This window comes from Entelurus aequoreus, linkage group LG10 (genome assembly GCF_033978785.1).
Source record: "Entelurus aequoreus isolate RoL-2023_Sb linkage group LG10, RoL_Eaeq_v1.1, whole genome shotgun sequence".
Classification (NCBI taxonomy): Eukaryota; Metazoa; Chordata; class Actinopteri; order Syngnathiformes; family Syngnathidae; genus Entelurus; species Entelurus aequoreus.
In genome coordinates, this window is record NC_084740.1 from 32,549,995 (window position 1) to 32,572,884 (window position 22,890).

The following is a 22,890-nucleotide window of genomic DNA, read 5'->3' on the forward strand; positions in this document are numbered from 1 at the left end:
GGCCCATAGTTAGTTTTGTTGGCCCAAAGCATATTGTTGGATAAAAACAAAACTGTAAAAAAAAGCAAAAACGTGTGATGTAATGCGGAAGAAAATAAAGCTAAAAATTTGATAGTAATAACTCAGGCGTGTCCAGACTTCTTCCACCATGGGTCTCATTCTGAAAAGTCAAAGTATGCGTATTGATTTTTTAAATAAAAATTTTATAAAAAAGGAAAATAAATATCTAATATTGAAAGACAAAACTTTGTGTCAGCTTTGTGTTATAATTATTATTCGTTATTATTATTACATTACATTTTTTGCTCTTTTTCTTATTTTACTGTTGTTTTTCCTGTGTACTAATTAATAGTAGTACACTTTGTCACCTATAACACAGAGCTGACACTAAGTTTTGTCCAACATATGTAAAGTCTGTTTTTAGCTTCTTCTTTTTTTTTTACAAAATAAAAATATCAAAATGCCCCTCGCATTCTTTTCCCTTTGTCTTATGATTTCAAAAACAAGTTCATCAATTTGTACATTAAACAATTTAATAATCACATCCATAGGGAATTGTGTGATAACATAATGAGGCGATTATACAATACAATTCATATATATTCAATGCAGCCGTAACTGCAATGTGGCACTCAATGAAAATAAGTTTGATACCCCTGCAATAGAAGGACACAAGACTGGAGAGTTTCAAGGGGGGCCGTTGGTCAAGTCCCCCATTGTTGAACAGTATCAATGTTAAATCCCCCATTAGTGTTAGTTTCTTTAATTTCAAATGCTACATTATTATACAATTTTAAAATACTGTATCAGGAAACAAGCTCAACTTCACTGACTTGTAAGCAAACCATAAGGTCTTTCAACGATGTATATAACAGCTGTGTCTTAAAAGTACAATTTTGCCCATTTTGTAGTATTAGATTTTTTTACCATGTGATTTTAAATTTAGAGCAGGGGTGTCAAACTAATTTTCATTGAGGGCCACGTCGCAGTTATGACTGCCCTCAGAGGGCTGCTTGTGACATCGAATAATATATGAATTTGCCAATGCATTTGCTTGCTATATATCCTTTTTTTTACATACACTGTAAATAAAAATCTGTAGATTTTGCAGTGAAAAACTCAGTCACCAGGATTTGTAAAATATACAGTGTTTTCAAAACATATTATGATAAATGCAATAACAGTACCAATTTTTTTTAACGGGAAAATAAATGGTACCTTAGAAATTCACTGTAAAATTTACGGTGGTTTATTCAGCATATTACTGTAAATGAAAAAAATGTAGCACTGTTTTTTTTTTGTTCTGGCAACAGAGCTACCCGTTTTTTAAAGTAAAACATGTGGTAGAGTTTTTCCATTTTACAGTAATACACTGTAAAAACAAAAAACTCAACTTTTACGGTAAAAAACTGGAAGCTCAGTTGTCAGAATTTTGCCATAAAAACAGTGGTAGAGTTTTTTCAATTTAAAGTAATATGCTGCAATTCCCACTGTAATTTTTACAGTGTACAATCTGATCGATAACTTGCTTTGAATTCAAAAGTCAAGCAGATATTTAAGTATTTGTTTTTATTTGAACAAAAACTGTATGCAATTTCATGCAGTACGTGTTTTTTCCTGTCAAAATGGAAAGAACGAATGCATTCAATAAGACAAGATAAGGGACTCTATTGACGCATATTATTTCCAGGCATTCATGGGCCAGATTAAATATTGTGGCGGGCCAGATAAGGCCCCCGAGCCTTAAATTTTCCATCTGTGCTTTAGAGGAAGGACAGGATGATGAATTAGGTTACAGTTGACATTTTGGCCGGTTTTTGAAATATTTTCATGTTTTCACTTCACTTCTACTTTGTTTTATCTTGATTCTGAGTGAGTTACTTGACTTGCCGCAACATGACTTAAGATAATAAAATGCTTTCTTACTTTTTCAAAAAGTTCCTTTTCATTATGATACCAAAAAATTAAACGATACAAGAAGGGCGACTTTTATCCTTGATCTTTGATTCAGTTCCAAGATCTGTACAGTGACGATTTTCTCAACCAAACTAATAATAAAATAATTCTAGCCAACTCAAAACAAAGATAATAAATATTGAAGTATGTAACTCAACAAAGCTTCTCTTCCCTGCGTTCACAGTTTCGAGACATTTAGGTCACAGAGTCGCAAACCAAATACACTGTGTGTGTGTGTGTGTGTGTGTGTGTGTGTGTGTGTGTGTGTGTGTGTGTGTGTGTGTGTGTGTGTGTGTGTGTGTGTGTGTGTGTGTGTGTGTGTGTGTGTGTGTGTGTGTGTGTGTGTGTGTGTGTGTGTGTGTGTGTGTGTGTGTGTGTGTGTGTGTGTGTGTGTGTGTGTGTGTGTGTGTGTGTGTGTGTGCGCGCGCGCATATGAAAGTGTGTTTGTTTTTGTTTAAAACTGGGTGTCGCTTGTGCGACTGAAGGAGGAGGAATCTTGTTTGGCAAGAAGAACTCACCCGACGACAGCGAGGCCCTCCCCTGTGGTCAGCTGACAAACAGCGAGAGAGGGAACTGCGTGCTTCCCGACGGCAACCTCACCAGTACGTAGTCTCTTCGCCATGGGGAAGATCGGCAAGGAGACGGCAGGTCAGATCATCAGCTTCATCGGGCTGGTGGGGGTGGCGGTGACCACTGGCATCCCAATGTGGAGGGTGACATCATTCATCGGCGCCAACATCGTGACGGGCCAAATCATTTGGGACGGCCTGTGGATGAACTGCGTGATGCAGAGCACCGGGCAGATGCAGTGCAGGCTGAACGAATCGGTAATGAGACTGACGCCAGATCTGCAGGCCGCCAGAGCCCTGGTCATCATCTCCCTCGTCTTTGGCTTCATCGGCTTCATGATCACATTCATCGGCGCTGAATGCACCAGCTGCCTGCAGAAGGTCAGGTCCAAGGCCACAGTGGTGATCATAGGCGGCTGCCTCCTCATCCTTGCCGCAGTCCTGGTCCTGGTTCCTGTCACCTGGTCAGCCACCATCACTATCACCGACTTCCAAAACCCCCTGACCATCAACACGCAGAGGAGGGAAATCGGAGCCGCCATCTACATCGGCTGGGGCTCTGCAGCAATCCTCCTGATCGGCGGAATCATCCTCACCACCTCCTGCCCTCCTAAGCAACCCATGTATGGATACTCTGGTTACCAACCAGCGCCCGTCTACCCTTACTCAAATGGGTCCACATATGCCCCCGTGTATGCTCCGACCCCCAGTCAGCCGTACACGGGAAGCGGCTCGTACGCGCCAACAAAGCCATATAGGGCACCGACAACATACCCAGCTCGACAGTACATCTAAACACTGGGAGGACCCACAAAAAGACTGCAGACTAGTTGTTTTTAGTCCTGGTTGGACTCTAACACTGACCTAAGGTACACACTGAAGATGGTATGTACTTCACTGTAAAGATTCGTTACTGTGAAACGATGTACCTTACAAAAGTTGAAATTGCAATGAGTCATGTCAACAAGCCTGTTTGCACTGTGTAATTATTGTGTAATTATGTCCATATCTTTGTCATATAATGTGACATTTTTGTACTCATGATGTGTTGAGTTTGTGTAAATAACTGAGAACATTTTAATAAAAAATATTTGAGTTAACACCAGACCTTTTTGTGTCATGTTTTTTAAAAGACTGCATTTTTTACTGATTTTTGGGCCAACTTTTTTTTGTAACTTATTATAATATAATTTTACCCATAACTGCCTTGAAAGTTTAAAACGCAGTCACGTAAATAAAGCCACTGTGTCGTAAATATAGCCTGCAGAAAATCCGTAAGTCCCATTGTGTTCAAAATAGCCAGTAAGGTTTGAAGCTTTGTGGGATTAAAACAACATAAAACTCACATAAACAGACTCAATCCCAATTTATTATTGGTTGACGGTTGAAATTCTAAAGTTAACGATGAAACAATTTGGCGGTACTGATCCACTCAGCAGTGACCACTTCCACAACAATTTGGTGACAATAAAGCTGATTAAACACCCAAAATTAAGTAATCAAAATGGTGACTGCCTCTGGTAATGCCCTGATACTACTGCACTTTCGAGGTCGTCAATTTGACAACCGGAAATGGGTGGCGGCGTCAGCCAATCACGTGGAAGAGCATCATTTGAACCAGGAAAGTGACGTCCATCTTGTTACCATAAAAGTGTGTCAGGATGAATGTTCTTCTCGTCGAAACTCCTCTTGGTCCTGGTGAAGAATCTTGTCAGGCAGGTTGATCGCACAGTACGTTGGTTTCAGTTCAAACTAGTATGCCGCGACTCCGCCCACAAGGGGCGATGTCCTTATAACCAACCCAAACGTTCCGCAGGCTTTATTCGACGTTGCATTCAAGTTGCTTCCAAGTGTTCTTCTTCTGCCTTGAAATCCAACAAGAGGTCATCATGGTGTCACTGGGACGACAAATGCTGGGTTTCATCTTGGCCATCATTGGCTTCCTAGGCACCATCATCGTATGCGCGCTGCCCATGTGGAAGGTGACGGCCTTCATCGGCGCCAACATCGTGACGGCGCAGGTCATATGGGAGGGCTTGTGGATGAACTGTGTGACACAGAGCACAGGTCAGATGCAGTGTAAGATCTACGACTCTCTACTGGCTCTGCCTCAGGACCTGCAGGCCGCCAGGGCTCTGGTGGTCGTCGCCATCATCGTCGCCGCAGTAGGGATCCTCCTGGGCATCGCCGGGGGCAAGTGCACCAACTTTGTGAGCGACAGGACCGCCAAATCCAAGGTGGCCGTCGCCGCCGGGGTCGTCTTCATCTGCGCCGGTGTTCTGGTCCTCATCCCCGTTTCCTGGTCGGCCAACACCATCATCAGGGATTTCTACAACCCCATTCTGACCAACGCTCAAAGGCGGGAGCTGGGTGCCGCCCTCTACATCGGCTGGGGTACGGCCGCACTCCTGATCCTGGGAGGGGCCCTCCTCTGCAGCTCTTGCCCACCCAAGGACAGCCCGGAGTACCCTGTCAAGTATTCTGGCGCCCGATCCACAACCACCAGTCGAGCCTACGTCTAATGACTCTGCTGAAAAGGACTTTTAAATATTCTCTCCAGCAAATATCCCCACGTGTGAGCTTCTCGGAACGCAAGTTGTGTCTTAAGGTTTGTTTTTTTAATGGCGAGAGCTACTTTGGGAGAAATTCGTCTTTGTGGAGGCGAGAGGACATGACGCGAAAGTGCGTAACAGAGATTTTTTTTTATCCTGTGTGAAAGCAAAATATTTGGAGTTGCTTGAAGTACTGTCGGAAACTATTTGTACAGCCGTATATTCTATTGTGAATTTTTTTGTGTATAAAAACGTTTGACAAGCATCCTCTTTCATTAGCATAGTTTTGTTTACCAATGATTACAGATATTTAATAAAGCATTTACTTCACTGATACCACTATGTCAGAGATTTATTTTACTACATGGTTATGAATATGAATAACAGACTTTAATCAACTTTGTAAGCACTGCTTACACACTGTAATGTTTATCCATATAAGCTATTACCCTTCAAAATGTATTTAAATTTCAGGATATACTTAAAATGGTCACCAAGGTGTTAACTAGCATTGTTATTCAAGCATGCAGGTATTCAACCTGTTCAACCAGCTCCACCACGTCAAGATATTCATCAAATCTTTTTTCGCAGAGTGCACTAGCTTGTGTGTTCACAGGTCAACGTGGATTGACATAAACGGCTACTATGTCATAAATGCCATTTCAGTAGTCAATGTAGGCCACTTTTAGCACACCTAGAACCCAGACATTGCTCACTGTAAAAATTGAGGAAAAATACAAAAAATGACTTTAGAAAAAACATGAACACCCTATAATAGTTGCAAGAGTGAAACTTAGTCTGGAGGAACTGAAATTATGGTTCAGGAATGCAACTATTTGAGTAGGAAATAACCTAACTAAAAAGTTGCACAGAAACCAGGAAGTGTCCTGATAACATAAATACGCTAGATCAGGGGTCTCATATTTTGTAACCCTGAACCAAACTTCATAGTTTAGCGAGGAGTTCTTCACTCTTTTTTTTTTTTTTTACCTCTGGGCCCAACTTTCCACTACATTATTATTTGAGGGCCCACTCAAATGATAACACTGAAATGGTAATCTTACTCTTTGTTTTTATTTAATAATGTGAAACCATGTGTTAATCGCAAAGATTATTATTTATTGAAAACATAAACCTTGGGCTTAGTAGTAATAGTACTAAACAAATTCACAGTATAAAAAGGAACTCATAAATAACATTATTTTTTACATACAATAATGTTGTGCTGAAATAAAAAAAAACTGAATTAGCAATGAATATATATACTAATTGGTCAATAAAATTAAAGTGTAAAAGAAAATACAGCATCATCACTTTAGTTATAATTTTTGTGCTTCATAAACGTATCTATGACTTAAGTTTCAGACATCTTCTTGAACTGAGAAACTTAATTTGTTTTTGCAAATAATCCTTAACTTAGAATTTAATGGCAGAAACACATTGCAAAAAAGTTGTCACGGGGGCATTTTTACCACTGTGTTACATGGCCTTTCCTTTTAACAACACTCAGTAAACGTTTGTGAACTGAGGAGACCAATTTTTGAAGCTTTTCAGGTGGAATTTATTCCCATTCTTGCTTAATGTACAGCTTAAGTTGTTCAACAGTCCGGGGTCTCCGTTGTGGTATTTTAGGCTTTGTATTGCACCAAACATTTTAATGGGAGACAGGTCTGGACTAAAGGCAGGCCAGTCTAGTACCCGCACTCTTTTACTACAAAGCCGCACTGTTGTAACACGTGGCTTGGCATTGTCTTGCTGAAATAAGCAGGGGCGTCCATGATAACGTTGTTTTGGATGGCAACAAATGTAGCTCCAAAACCTGTATGTACCTTTCAGCATTAATGGTGCCTTCACAGATGTGTAAGTTACCCATGCCTTGGGCACTAATACACCCCCATACCATCACAGATGCTGACTTTTGAACTTTGCGTCTGTAACAATCCGGATGGTTCTTTTCCTCTTTTTTCCGAAGGACAAGACGTCCACATTTCCAAAAAGAATATGAAATGTGGACTCGTCAGACCACAGAAAACTTTTCCACTTTGCATCAGTCCATCTTAGATGAGCTCAGGCCCAGCGAAGCCGACGGCGTTTCTGGGTGTTGTTGATGAATGGCATTTGCTTTGCATAGTAGAGTTTTAACTTGCACTTACAGATGGAGCGACCAACTGTAGTTATTGACAGTGGTTTTCTGAAGTGTTCCTGAGCCCATGTGGTGATATCCTTTACACACTGATGTCGGTTTTTGATGCAGTACCGCCTGAGGGATCCAAGGTCCGTAATATCATCGCTTACGTGCAGTGATTTCTCTAGATTCTCTGAAACTTTTTATGACATTACGGACTATAGATGGTGAAATCCCTAATTTCCTTGCAATAGCTCGTTGAGAAATGTTGTTCTTAAACTGTTCGACAATTTGCTCACGCATTTGTTCACAAAGTGGTGACCCTCGCCCCATCCTTGTTTGTGAATGACGGAGCATTTTATGGAAGCTGCTTTTATACCCACCTGTTCCCAATTAGCCTGTTCACCTGTGGGATGTTCCAAATAAGTGTTTGATGAGCATTCCTCAACTTTCTCAGTCTTTTTTGCCACTTGTGCCAGCTTTTTTGAAACATGTTGCAGGCATCAAATTCCAAATGAGCTAATATTTGCAAAAAATAACAAAGTTTTCTAGTTCGAACAATAAGTATCTTGTCTTTGCAGTCTATTCAATTGAATATAGGTTGAAAGGGATTTAATAATAATAATAATAATAACTGGGATTCATATAGCGCTTTTCTAAGTACCTAAAGTCGCTTTACATGTTAAAAACCCATCATTCATTCACACCTGGTGGTGGTAAGCTACTTTCGTAGCCACAGCTGCCCTGGGGTAGACTGACGGAAGCGTGGCTGCCAATTTGCGCCTACGGCCCCTCCGACCACCACCTATCATTCATTCAACATTCACTCACAGGTGTGAGCGGCACCGGGGGCAAGTGTGAAGTGTCCTGCCCAAGGACACAACGGCATGGTAAGAGGCGGGGAGCGAACCTGCAACCCTCAGGTTTCTGACACGGGCGCTCTACCCACTACGCCATGCCGCCCCATGACAGTCATTGTATTTTGTTTTTATTTACCATTTACACAACGTGCCAACTTCACTAGTTTTGGGTTTTGTAGATATACATACGGAAGACTAGATACGTTAGAACTGTAGATGCCTGCTAAGTGATAAAATAAATAAACGTCCCTACGTCATCTCCTCCTTGGTCCTCCGTGTGTGTCCGTGCTATAGCTGCATTTTAGAACCGTCTCTATTGCATGTTACATACATACTGTAAATCAGTGGTCCCCAACCTTTTTGTAGCTGCGGACCGGTCAACGCTTGAAAATCTGTCCCACGGACCGGGGGTGGGGAGAATTGGTTTTTTTTGTTTGTTTTTTTTTCTTTCATAAAGAAATACAATCATGTGTGCTTAATGACTGTATCCCTGCAGACTGTATTGATCTATATTGATATATAATATATATATTGTGTTTTTTATGTTGATTTAATATAAAAAATAAATATATATATATATTTTTTTATTTATTATTTCTTGTGCGGCCCGGTACCAATCGGCCCGGTGATTGGGGACCACTGCTGTAAATAATCAATATTTGTCAATTGATTAAGCATCATCCCTGTTTTAATCGTAACACATCGGAGAATCGATCATTTTTCCCACCAGACACTACTTACAACAACAGTACAAACACACAAATGACAGCATTATACACACATTGGGCAACACAAAGAGCAACTTCTTGTAAGCAAGCAGAATTGTCTCTGACCATCTCCTTGGGAACTCAACAGTATCGAAATATACAATTTTTACATACATTTTTTTCATTTACAATGACTTTATCTATCATAGTTGAGAGTCAAGATAGCTGCTGGTAGAAATAGTTAACACATTTGGTCACATGGCCCAGCACCTCGCAGGTAAATTGAGTTTGAACCACCTGCTGTAGATACAGTAAATGTGATTCCGCAGTAAAGTGCAGTGAATGAGAAATGAACACGTTCCTCATATTTTGATTTCAGTCCAGCATGTTCCGCGTTAAAGTGTTATCATCTACCGACTAATGATTGACTTTGAATTTTAGTTTCAGGCAGCTGTTTCACGTCTTCAAATATCACTGAGGAAACAAAACAAGTTCTGCATTTGTACTGAAAAGGTTTCATTCTCGGTGTAAATTTTCCGTATGTAATGCAGTTTCTTTCGTCATGTGTACACACCCTGAAGTGACTGTTGCATTCTTCTTGCTGCCTGTCATTGAACTTGTTGCTACTATACGCTCTCATCCTGGAGTCGTTACAATGTTTGTGATTGCAGTAAAAAAGTGTCATAGAATGTCTACAGGTCTGATTCCTCATTAAAGTGGTTTGGTTTCAGTCAGGGATGTACCAAACAGCGCACACTTGCCAAATATTCTCAGAAATTAACTCATTTACATGCTATAAATAATAATAATTGTTTGATCCCCTTCTGATTTTGTAAGTTTACCTCTTTAACAAACAAAGGTACAAGTGACGGACAGGAAGTGTACATTTGGCGTACCTCCCCAACCCTAGCCAGTGTGAATAAAAGTAACTACATTTTGGGCTATATTTTAGTTTGTACTTTGAAGTTGTATTATTTGGAGAACTACCTGCTAGCAGATTGTGTATTGCATTTTCATGTGGTTTTTTTTGTGTTTTTGGGATCTGCTTAAGTCCCCAAAAATTTGAAATGAAAGCATGTCGGAGATATTTACAGTATAAAACAATCTTACCTTCCTTCATACTTCCTCCAAACAAGCCGTTTGTGACTTGTGACGTCAGTGTGACGTCACCGGATATCTACATATATGGTAGAGTAGGAAGTAGGAAGAAGCAGGATGATACGGAGTTGATTTAACCCTCCCTCTCCCTAATCAACACTTATCAGAAATATATATATATATATATATATATATATATATATATATATATATATATATATATATATATATATATATATATATATATATATATATATATATATATATATATATATATATATATATATATATATATATATATATATATATATATATATATATGGGGAACATATTCACCATTAGGGATGTCCGATTTTTGCCGATATCCGATATTCCGATATTGTCCAACTCTTTAATTACCGATACTGATATCAACCGATACCGATATCAACCGATATATGCAGTCGTGGAATTAACACATTATTATGTCTAATTTGGACAACCAGGTATGGTGAAGATAAGGTACTTTTTTTTTTAAATTATAAAATAAAATAAGATAAATTAATTAAAAACATTTTCTTGAATAAAAAAGAAAGTAAAACAATATAAAAACAGTTACATAGAAACTAGTAATTAATGAAAATGAGTAACATTAACTGTTAAAGGTTAGTACTATTAGTGGACCAGCAGCACGCACAATCATGTGTGCTTACGGACTGTATCCCTGCAGACTGTATTGCAGGGGTCACCAACGCGGTGCCCGCGGGCACCAGGTCGCCCGTAAGGACCAGATGAGTCGCCCTCGGGCCTGTTCTAAAAAAATAAAATAAAAATAAAAATTTTATTTTTTTTTTATTTTTATTTTTTAAATTAAATCTACATAGAAAAAACACAAGATACACTTTCAATCAGTGCATCAACCCAAACAACCTCCCCCATGCACACTCATCCACACCCACTCACACAAAAGAGGTTATTTCTTTCTGCTACCAATATTCTGGTTCCCACAACATAGACAACACATCTGCAAGGGACACAGTCCCTGAAGCACACATGATTGTATAGGCTGCTGGTCCACTAACATTTTCATTAATTACTATTTTTTATGTAATTATTTTTATATTGTTTTACTTTCTTTTTTATCCAAGAAAATGTTTTTTATTTATTTATCTTATTTTATTTTATTTTTTAAAAAAGGGCCTTATCTTCAACAGACCAGGTTGTCAATGAAATTAGATTTGTTTAAAGGGTTTTTTAAACCAGGCCCAGTCCAGATAATGTCCAAGTCGGACTCAGCAACACACACCTTCATTCATGTACACAGAAAAAAATTAGGGAACACAACAGATTGCATATAATTTATAAACAAAATTACATTTTCAAAATAAGCATTTATGTACAGTCCAGATTATGTCCAGGTCACTCAAATTAGGGAACACAACAACAGATATCATATAATCTATAAACATAATTATACTTTCAAAATAAGCCTTTGAGGACTTCTCATCTTTTTTTTAAATGTTTTTTGGCATCATTATCGTTTTCAACCATGTAACTTTCTAAAGTTAGAAAATACTGAATAAATGTTTTAAAGAAAGTAATACTAAGTGAATATCTGTTTTTGGCCTTAAAAATAAACCTTTTACAGAGTACTATTATTAAATTGACTAAATCATGATTGTCAATGAACTCTCCTAAAATAACAGAAACCACATTAAGCTTCATAAACAAACCAATCCTTAAACACATTTTTTCAACTTCCACCCAGAACAAAGACACAATATGACAATACCAAAACAAATGCAGGGTGATTCAGGCTCCTGACAACAAAATCGGCAATCATCTGACTCTGTCATATTCCATAATTTTAACATTTTCCCTGTGGGTAAGAAGTTATAAATAATTTTAATTTGAAAATAACGATTTTGCACATCGATAGTGGTTTTATAGATTAGTTTGAATATGGCATCCCATGGCAACGGGCATTCAAAAAAGTCCTCCCATTTTCCATTTGTGTTGTATGAGGCAGCCTTCAAAGATTTCTTTATTAAATAAAAATTATATATTTTTCTATTTATTTTAGTTCCTTTTTGCCAACTAGAATTTCTTATTAGAGGTTTACAAACTAATAATTTAGTAGTTCCATAATTAATTATTTGTTTCCATCTTTTCCCAATTACTCCAGTTAGTTGATAAAATGAAAAGCTTGAGCAAGCATCACCATACATAGCTCTAAATTCATCATACTTCATAATTTTACCATTCTCATTGATAATATCATTGACAAAAATGATTCCTCTTTCAAACATATTTTTCCAAAAGAAAGGCTTTCCATCTATTACAATATTAGAGTTCATCCATATTAACTGCTGCAAAATATCGTCTCTTTTTTCTGGCACATAAAATTGAAAACACCACTATGAGTGGATTGTTTCCTTTATGAACCCCGCCATGTTTCCCAGCAGACTCTCTGGGAGGGGATCACTTGTAAAAAAGGATACAATTTCTTTCGATACAGTACATGCTTTTTGTCCAACAGGGCATTTGTGTACCACTCAATGTTTAAATACATCTTTGGAACAATTGATGCTTTTAAAGACAGACACATAGCTTCAAGGTTGAGATGTTTCAGGCCCCCATATTCATACTCTTTGTACAAAACCTTTCTTTTAATCTTTTCTGGTTTGCCGTTCCAGACAAAATCGAAGACCCTCCGCTCATAAATCTTAAAAAAGTTTTGTGATGGAGCTGGTAATGACAAAAACAAATAAATAAATTGAGGAATAATTAACGAGTTGGCAATAGACATTTTACCATACAAGGTTAGGGATTTCCCTTTCCATAATTGCATAATTTTGTCCAGCTTTCTTAGTCAATTATCATAATTTACTGAGCCTAGATCTTCCAGATTTTCTGGGACAACAACACCAAGTATGTTAACTGGTCCATCTGTCCACAAAACAGGCACTTTGCATTCCATTCGAAAGGACGTTCCCTTTAGATTTCCGATCCTTAACATTTTACATTTATCATAATTAAGCTTAAGGCCAGATTGCTGTGAAAATATGTCCAAAAGATTAAGAAGGTTCCGCAAACAATGAGGAAAAATCTTATCTTTGTGAATCAGCCTTTTCTGACATGAACTTCATCAAGAACAAACACAGAACACGCCTCACTGATGCACATCTGCAAGACTCACTCAGAGTTGCAGTGTCAAGTTACACACCAGAGTACAACACACTAGTTAACAGCATGCAATGCCAGGCTTCCCACTAACTGACAAAGAAACAGATAACAGATTTGGTGTCCAGTTCAAAGTGTGACATGATTTAAAAATTTGAGAGTTTACTTTTGTATTTTACATGAGTTATTATTTGTACAAACATGGTGCAAAGTAATTCATGATTTGTTAAAAAATGTTAGTGGCTAGCTAGTTAAAATGGGATATTGTGATTTCACAAGACTGTCTTAGAAGTGATCATTTGAAAATGTTCAATTTGAAAAATGTGCACGTAGAGAAAATATAAAAATAAAGTGTTGCATATTGATATTTATCTGTTTCTATATATATTTATTGTGAGAAATCATTAAGATTATCAGTGTTTCCACAAAGATAAATATCATTAATTATTAATAATAACAGAGTTAAAGGTAAATTGAGCAAATTGGCTACTTCTGGCAATTTATTTAAGTGTGTATCTAACTGGTAGCCCTTCGCATTAATCAGTACCCAAGAAGTAGCCCTTGGTTTCAAAAAGGTTGGTGACCCCTGCTGTATTGATATATATTGATATATAATGTAGGAACCAGAATATTAATAACAGAAAGAAACAACCCTTTTGTGTGAATGAGGAGGGAGGTTTTTTGGGTTGGTGCATTAATTGTAAGTGTATCTTGTGTTTTTTATGTTGATTTAATTTAAAAAAAAAAAAAAAAAAACCGATACCGATAATCAATCAATCAATCAATCAATCAATCAATGTTTATTTATATAGCCCTAAATCACAAGTGTCTCAAAGGGCTGTACAAGCCACAACGACATCCTCGGTACAGAGCCCACATACGGGCAAGGAAATAGGGCAAGGATAATAAAAAAACCGATACCGATAATTTCCGATATTACATTTAAACGCATTTATCGGCATCCCTAGTTACTAATAAGCAATAATTCTGAGGTTATTGAGGGAAGACTCTTAGTTAATGGCTTACTGGTTGTATAATAAGGCCATGTAGAATAAGGCATTAATAAGTACTTAATACTGACTAATTAAGAGCCAATATGTTACTAATTTGCATGTTAATAAACAAATAATTAATGGTGAATATGTGTTCCCCATACTAAAGTGTTACCATATATATATAAGGCTGCAGCTAACGATTATTTTTCTATCGATTAATCTATTTTTTCTTTTTCTTCGATTAATCGGTTAATCTATAGATTATTTTTCGATTAATCTATAGATTATTTTTCCTTTTACCGATTATTTTTTTATTCAAAATGAAGATGAAAAAATAAATGTAGGCCCGTTTTTTCAAAAGGCATGGCTTTTATTTACAAAAAAAAAGAAGTATGGCCACTCAGTCAACATTGACAACAACATGACTAAATATTCTGTAACAATGTAAACATTTAAAACTTTTAACATTTAACAAAATTAAAAGTAGCTTATTTGCTTTTTAATGTGCAAATATAAAAGTCAACATCCAGTTCAAATCTTAATATTCTGCAATAGTATAAGCATTTCAAAAGTAAAAGTATTGCTTATTTTGCTTTAAAATGTGCAAAAATAAAGATAAACATCCAATACAAAAAAGTGCCAAACGAAATATTCTGTAACAACAGTGTAAACATTTCAACAAAAGTGAAAGTATTGCTTATTTGCTAAAATGTGCAAAAATAAAGATAAACATCCAATACAAAAAAGTGCCAATCTAAATATTCTGGAGCACTGTAAACATTAAGTATTGCTTTTAAAATGTGCAAAATAAACATCCAGTCCAACACAGTACACAATAACCAATTCTACTCATTCCAGTGAGTGTCTAACAGTTGTAATGAAGAAAGGTTAGCATGTCTACATGCTCTGGTTCTTTTGTTGTTTACAATATTCCCAGCAGCTGAAAATAGGCGCTCAGAAGGGGTCGATGTGGCTGGAACTGAGAGCTAATTAGCCTTCACCTCAAGCCAGGACTGCGAGTGAGCTGAGCTGCAGTTTAAGTTTCTAGAAGGTCAACGGGCTCATAGTGATGTTACTAGTAGTTGACTGGGAGGTGTTTATTATCATTTGGGGAGAGTCCGCTGCCTGATGCTCACCTGCTAAACACCTATCTGCTCCACGCTGAAGCGCTGACTACATGCGCTCTGAATACGCACTGCTGATTGGCTGACAATGCTTTGTGTGTACTAATCAGATGGTTGTGTGGGTGGGACAATGCTGCGTGCTGAGACAGAGGCAGACGGAGCAAAGCAGCTTGTTAACACTTTAGCTTTAGCTTAGAAACTCGTTCGGTACACCCCCGTACCGAACCGAAAGCCCCGTACCGAAACGGTTCAATACAAAACACGTACCGTTACACCCCTAGCAGATACAAATGACACATTCATGTTTTTGTGTAATGATGACAACGTATGCTCGCGTGGACGATTGACTAGTTGATGGTTTTCTTTTCAAATGTTCGTTCATAGCCGTTGTGCTGCTATGATAGGCCATTTACGCTCGACACAGTGTGCATACAACAACATTATTAGGCCGTTTATTGAAATACTCCCACACTTTTGACCACTTTTGGCATGCTTTTCCCCCCTCGCTCGCACCGCTCGCATCGTCTTTGATCGTCTGCTTTGCGCTTCGCCATGACGGTAGTGTGACGTAAATATGCGACGCGTCGACGCACAAAAACGGCGTCGACGTATTTACGTAACCGATGACGTCGACTACGTCGACGCGTCGTTTCAGCCTTATATATATATATATATAAATATACTTTTTGTTCACTCTTATGTTCAGTATACACCACTTATGATTTTTTTCTACATTTAAAACACTTCCTTGTGGTCTACATAACATGTAATTGTGGTTCTTTGTTTAAAATGTTGCATAGATTATATTTTACAGACCATCTTCAAGCCGCTTTCTGACCGTCTCTTCATGATGCACCGTTTTGTGGGCAGTCTTATTTACGTGCCTCCACTTCAACGGCGTCTTCTCCCTGTCATCTTTTGTGTAGTTTTAGTGCTTCCATAGCGATTCTACTGACAGATATAAGTTAGAACTATACGCTACTTTGTATTAGAAATGGCAACAGCGGAAGATGCATGTGCATGTACGAGCCAGTCTGCCCTACAACAAGAGGATTATTGAAAAAGAAGGAACTTATTGATAACAGGGCGGACTACAATGATGGACTAGCACAAAGCTTTTGGGGTAAATTTATACCATATATGGAGAGATCTGGTGACGTCACACTTGGGAAAAACTTCACAATTTGGGCAAATTCCAAACGGCTCGTTTGGAGGAAGTATGAAGTAAGGCAAGATTGTTTTATAAATATCTCTGCGATGCCTTCATGGTTTGATTTCACAGTTTTGTGATTTATGCAGATCCCAAATACACAAAAACAGGTACCAATAGGTAAGAAAAGCTAGTTTTGCATGATCTGTCCCCTGTATGGTTTTGACACATTGGGCCCCAAGGCGAACCTATGGACCGCCTCCAAAGACGAACCCAACCCAACCCTTTCGGCCGTTCTCGGTCAGCGAAGAAAAATCCATAAATCAGCCGCACCGTTTTATAAGCCGTAGGGTTCAAAGTGTAGGGGAAAAGTAGCGGCTTATTAGGGCTGGACGATTATGGCAAAAATAATAATCACAATTATTTTGATTGATATTGCAATCACGATTAATTACACGATTATTCATTAATTTGAAAGCAGGAATATTTATTGTACCACAAAAAACTGTATATAAATTACTAAAGAATAAACCACTACAAGTAAAATGATAATAATAGGAACAACAATCAATTTAATTAACAATAGCAACATAAAAAAACAATAAAATTATGTTTTTCCGTTTCGTTTTTAATTCAGTTTTTTACCTTTTACACTTATTTTACCACCATAGAATGTGTGCTTTTTGTGTAAAATAAAATGTTTAATAAGATTTTTGTTAATTAAATGCAAAAATCGTGACATTTATTGGTGAAACACATTTTTGGACAATGTTGTCTAAATGTACACCATATTGCCAAAAGTATTTGACCACCCATCCAAATGATCAGAATTAGGTGTCCTAATCACTTGGCCCGGCCACAGGTGTATAAAATCAAGCACTTAGGCATGGAGACTGTTTCTACAAACATTTGTGAAAGAATGGGCCGCTCTCAGAAGCTCAGTGATTTCCAGCGTGGAACTGTCATAGGATGCCACCTGTGAAACAAATCCAGTCGTGAAATTTCCTCGCTCCTAAATATTCCAAAGTCAACTGTCGGCTTTATTATAAGAAAATGGAAGAGTTTGGGAACAACAGCAACCCAGCCACAAAGTGGTAGGCAACGTAAACTGACAGAGAGGGGTCAGCGGATGCTGAACGCACAGTGCAAAGAGATCACCAACTTTCTGCACAGTCAGTTGCTACAGAGCTCCAAACTTCACGTGACCTTCCAATTAGCTCACGTACAGTACACAGAGAGCTTCATGAAATGGGTTTCCATGGCCGTGCAGCTGCATCTAAGCCATACATCACCAAGTCCAATGCAAAGCGTCGGATGCAGTGGTGTAAAGCCACGGGACTGTCATCTGGCAATCTGATGGACGAGTCTGGGTTTGGAGGTTGCCAGAAGAACGGTACATTTCGGACTGCATTGTGCAGAGTGTGAAATTTGGTGGTGGAGGAATTATGGTGTGGGGTTGTTTTTCAGGAGTTGGACTTGGCCCCTTAGTTCCAGTGAAAGGAACTTTGAATGCTCCAAGATACCAAAACATTTTTGACAATTCCACGCTCCCAACCTTGTGGGAACAGTTTGGAGCGGGCGCCTTCCTCTTCCAACATGACACAAAGCAAGGTCCATAAAGACATGGATGACAGAGTCTGGTGTGGATGAACTCGACTGGCCTGCGCAGAGTCCTGACCTGATCCCAACAGAACACCTTTGGGATGAATTAGAACGGAGACTGAGAGCCAGGCTTTCTCGACCAACATCAGTGTGTGACCTCACCAATGCGCTTTTGGAAGAATGGTCGAAAATTCCTATAAACACACTCCACAACCTTGTGGACAGCCTTCCCAGAAGAGTTGAAGCTGTAATAACTGCAAAAGGTGGACCGACATCATATTGAACCCTATGGGTTAGGAATGGGATGGCACTTCAAGTTCATATGTGAGTCAAGGCAGGTGGCCAAATACTTTTGGCAATATAATGTGTATCTATAAGTGTTTTAAATACATTATGCTTGTGTAAGGTACTTTTTTTGAAACCTTTATTTTGTTAGCACAGTCAGACCGGTTGTGGCGCACCGGGCTATTATTGTGAATGGGGGGAAGTGTGCTGTACTGTTGTGAGTTTGACGAGTAAAGAAGTGACTGACTTCCATCCATCCATCCCTTTTCTACCGCTTGTCCCGTTCGGGGTCGCGGGGGGTGCTGGAGCCTATCTCAGCTGCATTCGGGTGGAAGGCGGGGTACACCCTGGACAAGTCGACTTGATGCTGTTAAAATAAAAAAGAGAGAGCGCCTCTTAAGTCGCTACCACTGTTTGTACATTAATGTTACATCAGTGATGTCGTTCACAACAACACAAGCAGATGAGATGTGTTGTGGGTGTATGCATTACAAACATGCATACATTACTACGGGGGATGAATGAGCGCTACTGAACCCATTATTTTCCCAAACAAATCTTCTTTCTCTTCACAATGACAGCATTTCACTCACATTTATGTCAATTTACCTGACATTAGTTTGCGTTTGTCAGCGGCTTCCGTTTTATTGGCCAATTATGTGACTCCGTCCACGGTTTCATGGACGCAGAAATCATATGCCTTACTTTTTTGTTGAGTTTAGTGCAGGGGTGTCAAACTTACGGACCGCGGGGCGGATCAGGCCCGCAAACAGGTTTTTTCCGGCCCGCAGGATAAGTTTGCTAAGTATAAAAATGTACCTGAAATTTTTGAATGAAATAAACTTCTGTTGTAAATGTGTCCATGAGATGTCAAAATAGCAATTCATTACATACGTACAAAATAAACCGTATGATGTTAATACATCAGTCGAGGAAAATGAGCAAACTACATAAATAACGTGCTGTAATTTGATTTTGATATAATTTTTTATCTTGATAGGTTCAAAAGTAACACAGATGAGTTGACTGATGAACATTATCACATAATTTATTCAGAAAATATAAATAACAACGAATAAAGATAGAATATTATCAACCGCAACTTGTAAGTGTAAAAAAATACCATCAACTTTATGGTTTGTACATTTTCAGAATGTGCTTGTTCTAATTTTAAACAAAGAAAACAATCTGAAGTTGTCTTTATTTTTAAGTTATCGTGCCGTGATTTTACCAGTCCGGCCCACTTGGGAGTAGATTTTTTTCCATGTGGGCCCCCGATCTAAAATGAGTTTGACACCCCTGGTTTAGTGATTATTGATACTGGCGCTGTGTCAAATAAAAAGTAGCAATCATGGTGACATCCCAAACTTCGAGTAGACGTGCTCTGTTTCCATTCATTTACTCCTCGCCTGTTTCACCGTCACAAGCTCCCAAATTTGCATACACGTTGCGCGGACCATTGATTGTTTATTTTTTGTATTATTATTATATTTCCAAATCCTCCACACGACACCTCCGCTCCGGACAGGCTAACCTCCTCCAACCTCCGAGGACAAAGCTACGAACTATGGGAGACCGGGCTTTCTGCTCCGCCGCTCCCAGTCTGTGGAATGCTCTCCCTGACCACCTGAGGGCACCACAGACTGTGGATGCTTTTAAAAAAGGCTTAAAAACCCTTCTTTTTAAAAAAAAAAAAAAGGCTTTTTATAGATATATGCATGCTAGTTCTGGCTATTAGGCTGTTCTAGTTTTTATTTGTATTTTTTTATTTATTATATTTGTATTATTTTTATTTTTTTCAATGCACTGTAGCACTTTGAGGTTGTTTGCTTTTTACAAATAAAATCTATTATTATTACTATCATTATTATATTTTCATAATCGTGAGAAGCCATAATCGAAATTTAAATTAAAATTAGATTAAATGTCCTATAGTCTGGAATTTTCGATATACGACAGAACTCTAGTGTTTTTCGGAATCTGCCGCTGATCCCAGTCTTTTGACCGGGCCAGATTTTACCCCCGGGGCTACCAGTTGTGTGATTTTTGCATATGTTGCAATTTGTGTGTTTTTCTGTCTCTTTATTGACTGTGCAACAGAGTGCATCATTCCTTGCTGAGTATTACTAACACGCCTGGCAACCTTTTTTGTGAGCGCGAACACAAAAGAATCTTGAACGGCAGGTCTTCTTTGTCTGGGCCTCTGATGCGCTCTTGGATTTCACGCCGCCCATTCTGTGTCCGCGCTGCACTTCAGCGATAATATTCTCCTCGCGAGCTCTCAGAAGACAACACCATGGTCTCCATGGGCATGCAGATGGCCGGCTGCGTCCTGGCTCTTTTCGGCTGGATCGGTGTGCTGATCGTGTGCGGCTCGCCCATGTGGAGGGTGACCGCCTTTATCGGCAGCAACATCGTCACGTCTCAGACCATATGGGAAGGTCTGTGGATGACCTGCGTGGTCCAGAGCACGGGACAGATGCAGTGTAAGGTCTACGACTCCTTGCTGGCCCTCACCACTGACCTCCAGGCCGCCCGGGCTCTGGTGATGGTCTCCATCTTAGTCGGCGTGGCGGGACTCCTGGTCGCCTTTGCCAGCGGGAAGTGCACCAGCTTCATTTCGGATGAACGTGCCAAGGCGAGGGCGTCTGTAGCCGGCGGTGTCCTGCTGATCATCAGCGGATTGTTGTGCATTATTCCCGTGTCCTGGACCGCCAGCATCATCATCAGGAACTTCTACAACCCTTCCTTGGTGGACGCCCAGAGGAGGGAGCTGGGGTCCTCCCTTTACATCGGATGGGGGGCGGGAGGGCTGCTGCTGTTGGCAGGGGCCCTCCTGTGCGCCAGCTGCGTCCCTAAGAGGAATGAGGCAACCGATTACCCTCTGAACAGGTCCATGGTAGAATACAGTCCACCGTACTCAACGGGCTCGTACGCGGAGACAAAGACTTACATTTGAGCTTCCAGAGACGCAGAAAATAAAAAACGGACAATGAAGGACTTTTAGTCCACAAGCAGGACTTTTATTTATGATTGAACGGATGATGATGCTTCCGCCTGACATGATGTTACTTATCTTACAACATATATCCTTAACTTTGGTTCCAGGAAACTCAAACCATATTCTTTCCACGGTATAACGTGTTTATCAGGCATGATTTCATCAGAATAAATTATCTCTTGCATGTTCTCGTGTGTTTTGAAACATTTCCCCTCGGGTTATTTGAACTCCACGCTGGATAGAACCTGTTTGTCCGCTCCTGACTCAGGGATCACGATCCGCTTTGGGAGCAAACTGAATGGTGACTCAGGCACTCACAATCTCTGACAAAACATTGCCTTATTTTTTCAAGTTTCACACTTCTGATGTTAGTTTCACTAAAGACACTTTTTTTTACACTTACTTTTTGTTGATCCTGACCACTTTCTGTCATATTTCCATCATTCATTGCATACTGTACATCTGATATCAAGGTGTTGGTTGGTGATACTTAAGCTGTATGTATTTAGCGCCCTCTGATGGCAATTTTGGTCCATTCCAGCACAAACCTAATACATGTGGAGAGTTACAGTATGTTGTGTAAAATAACTGAGTGGACAGAAGGATATTTTGGAATGCTGCTTATAACAGTTAATTTGATGTATACAAGTGAAGTGAAGTGAAGTCAATTATATTTATATAGCGCTTTTCTCTAGTGACTCAAAGCGCTTTACATAGTGAAAACCCAATATCTAAGTTACATTTAAACTAAGTGTGGGTGGCACTGGGCGCAGGTGGGTAAGTGTCTTGCCCAAGGACACAACGGCAGTGACTAGGATGGCCGAAGCGGTGATCGAACCTGGAACCCTCAAGTTGCTGGCACGGCCGCTCTTTCAACCGAGCTATACCGCCCCACAATACAGAAAAAAGAGCCAATTAAAGTGTAATTGTTTTATTTCATGGATTTAATCCCCTAAATGATGGGTCAAATCAGTTCAATTAGTAAACATTTTCAGTGTTTTCCACAGATCTATTTGAGGTGGTCGGAGCCTGACCTGGGCGGTGTCAGTATGACACAATGGTTTAATTTGCATAATTGGTTATGATGTCTGTATTTTTTTTTTAAGTCTAAACAAAAGTGTAGTTAAAGTACCACTGATAGTCACACACACACAATAGGTTTTGTGAAATTACCCTCTGCATTTGACCCATCCCCTTGTTCCACCCCCTGGGTGGTGAGGGGAGCAGTAAATGAACAAGATTAATAATAATACTAATGCATTTTCTACCACTTGTCCTTAATAATGTTGACAAAATAATAGAATGATAAATGACACAATATGTTACTGCATAGGTCAGCAGCTAAATTAGGAGCCTTTGTTTGCTTACTTACTACTAAAAGAAAAATTGTCTAGTATGTTCACTATTTTATTTAATGCCAAACTTGTTCTTCGATTCCAATAAGAAACATATGTTAAATGTACCGTAAGATTTTTTTTTTTGTTAAAATAAAGCCAATAATGCAATCTTTTGTGGTCCCCTTTATTTTGAAAAATATCAAAATACATGTTGGGATCAGGACAACCCTAATATATTTATAAAATCATATATGTATGCATGTATGCGTGTGTGTGTGTGTGTGTGTGTATGTATGTGTATATATATATATGTTTATACTGTATATGTATGTATGTATATATATATATATATGTGTGCATACATATA

General features: G+C 38.9%; 3 protein-coding genes across 3 annotated transcripts in view; all 3 read left to right on the forward strand.

The window, feature by feature from the left end:
* Positions 1-22,890, forward strand: part of LOC133658479 (claudin-4-like) — a 33,382-nt gene that overhangs the window by 9,339 nt on the left and 1,153 nt on the right. The gene's annotated exons all lie outside the window — the stretch shown is intronic.
* Positions 2,500-5,411, forward strand: LOC133658474 (claudin-3-like). Its single transcript, XM_062060550.1, has 2 exons — positions 2,500-3,162; positions 4,593-5,411. The coding sequence occupies exons 1-2, from the start codon at positions 2,577-2,579 to the stop codon at positions 5,045-5,047; spliced, it is 1,041 nt and encodes a 346-aa protein (XP_061916534.1). The 5' UTR covers positions 2,500-2,576; the 3' UTR covers positions 5,048-5,411.
* LOC133658478 (claudin-4-like) lies at positions 20,469-21,794 on the forward strand. Its single transcript, XM_062060559.1, has one exon. The coding sequence runs from the start codon at positions 20,482-20,484 to the stop codon at positions 21,142-21,144; it is 663 nt and encodes a 220-aa protein (XP_061916543.1). The 5' UTR covers positions 20,469-20,481; the 3' UTR covers positions 21,145-21,794.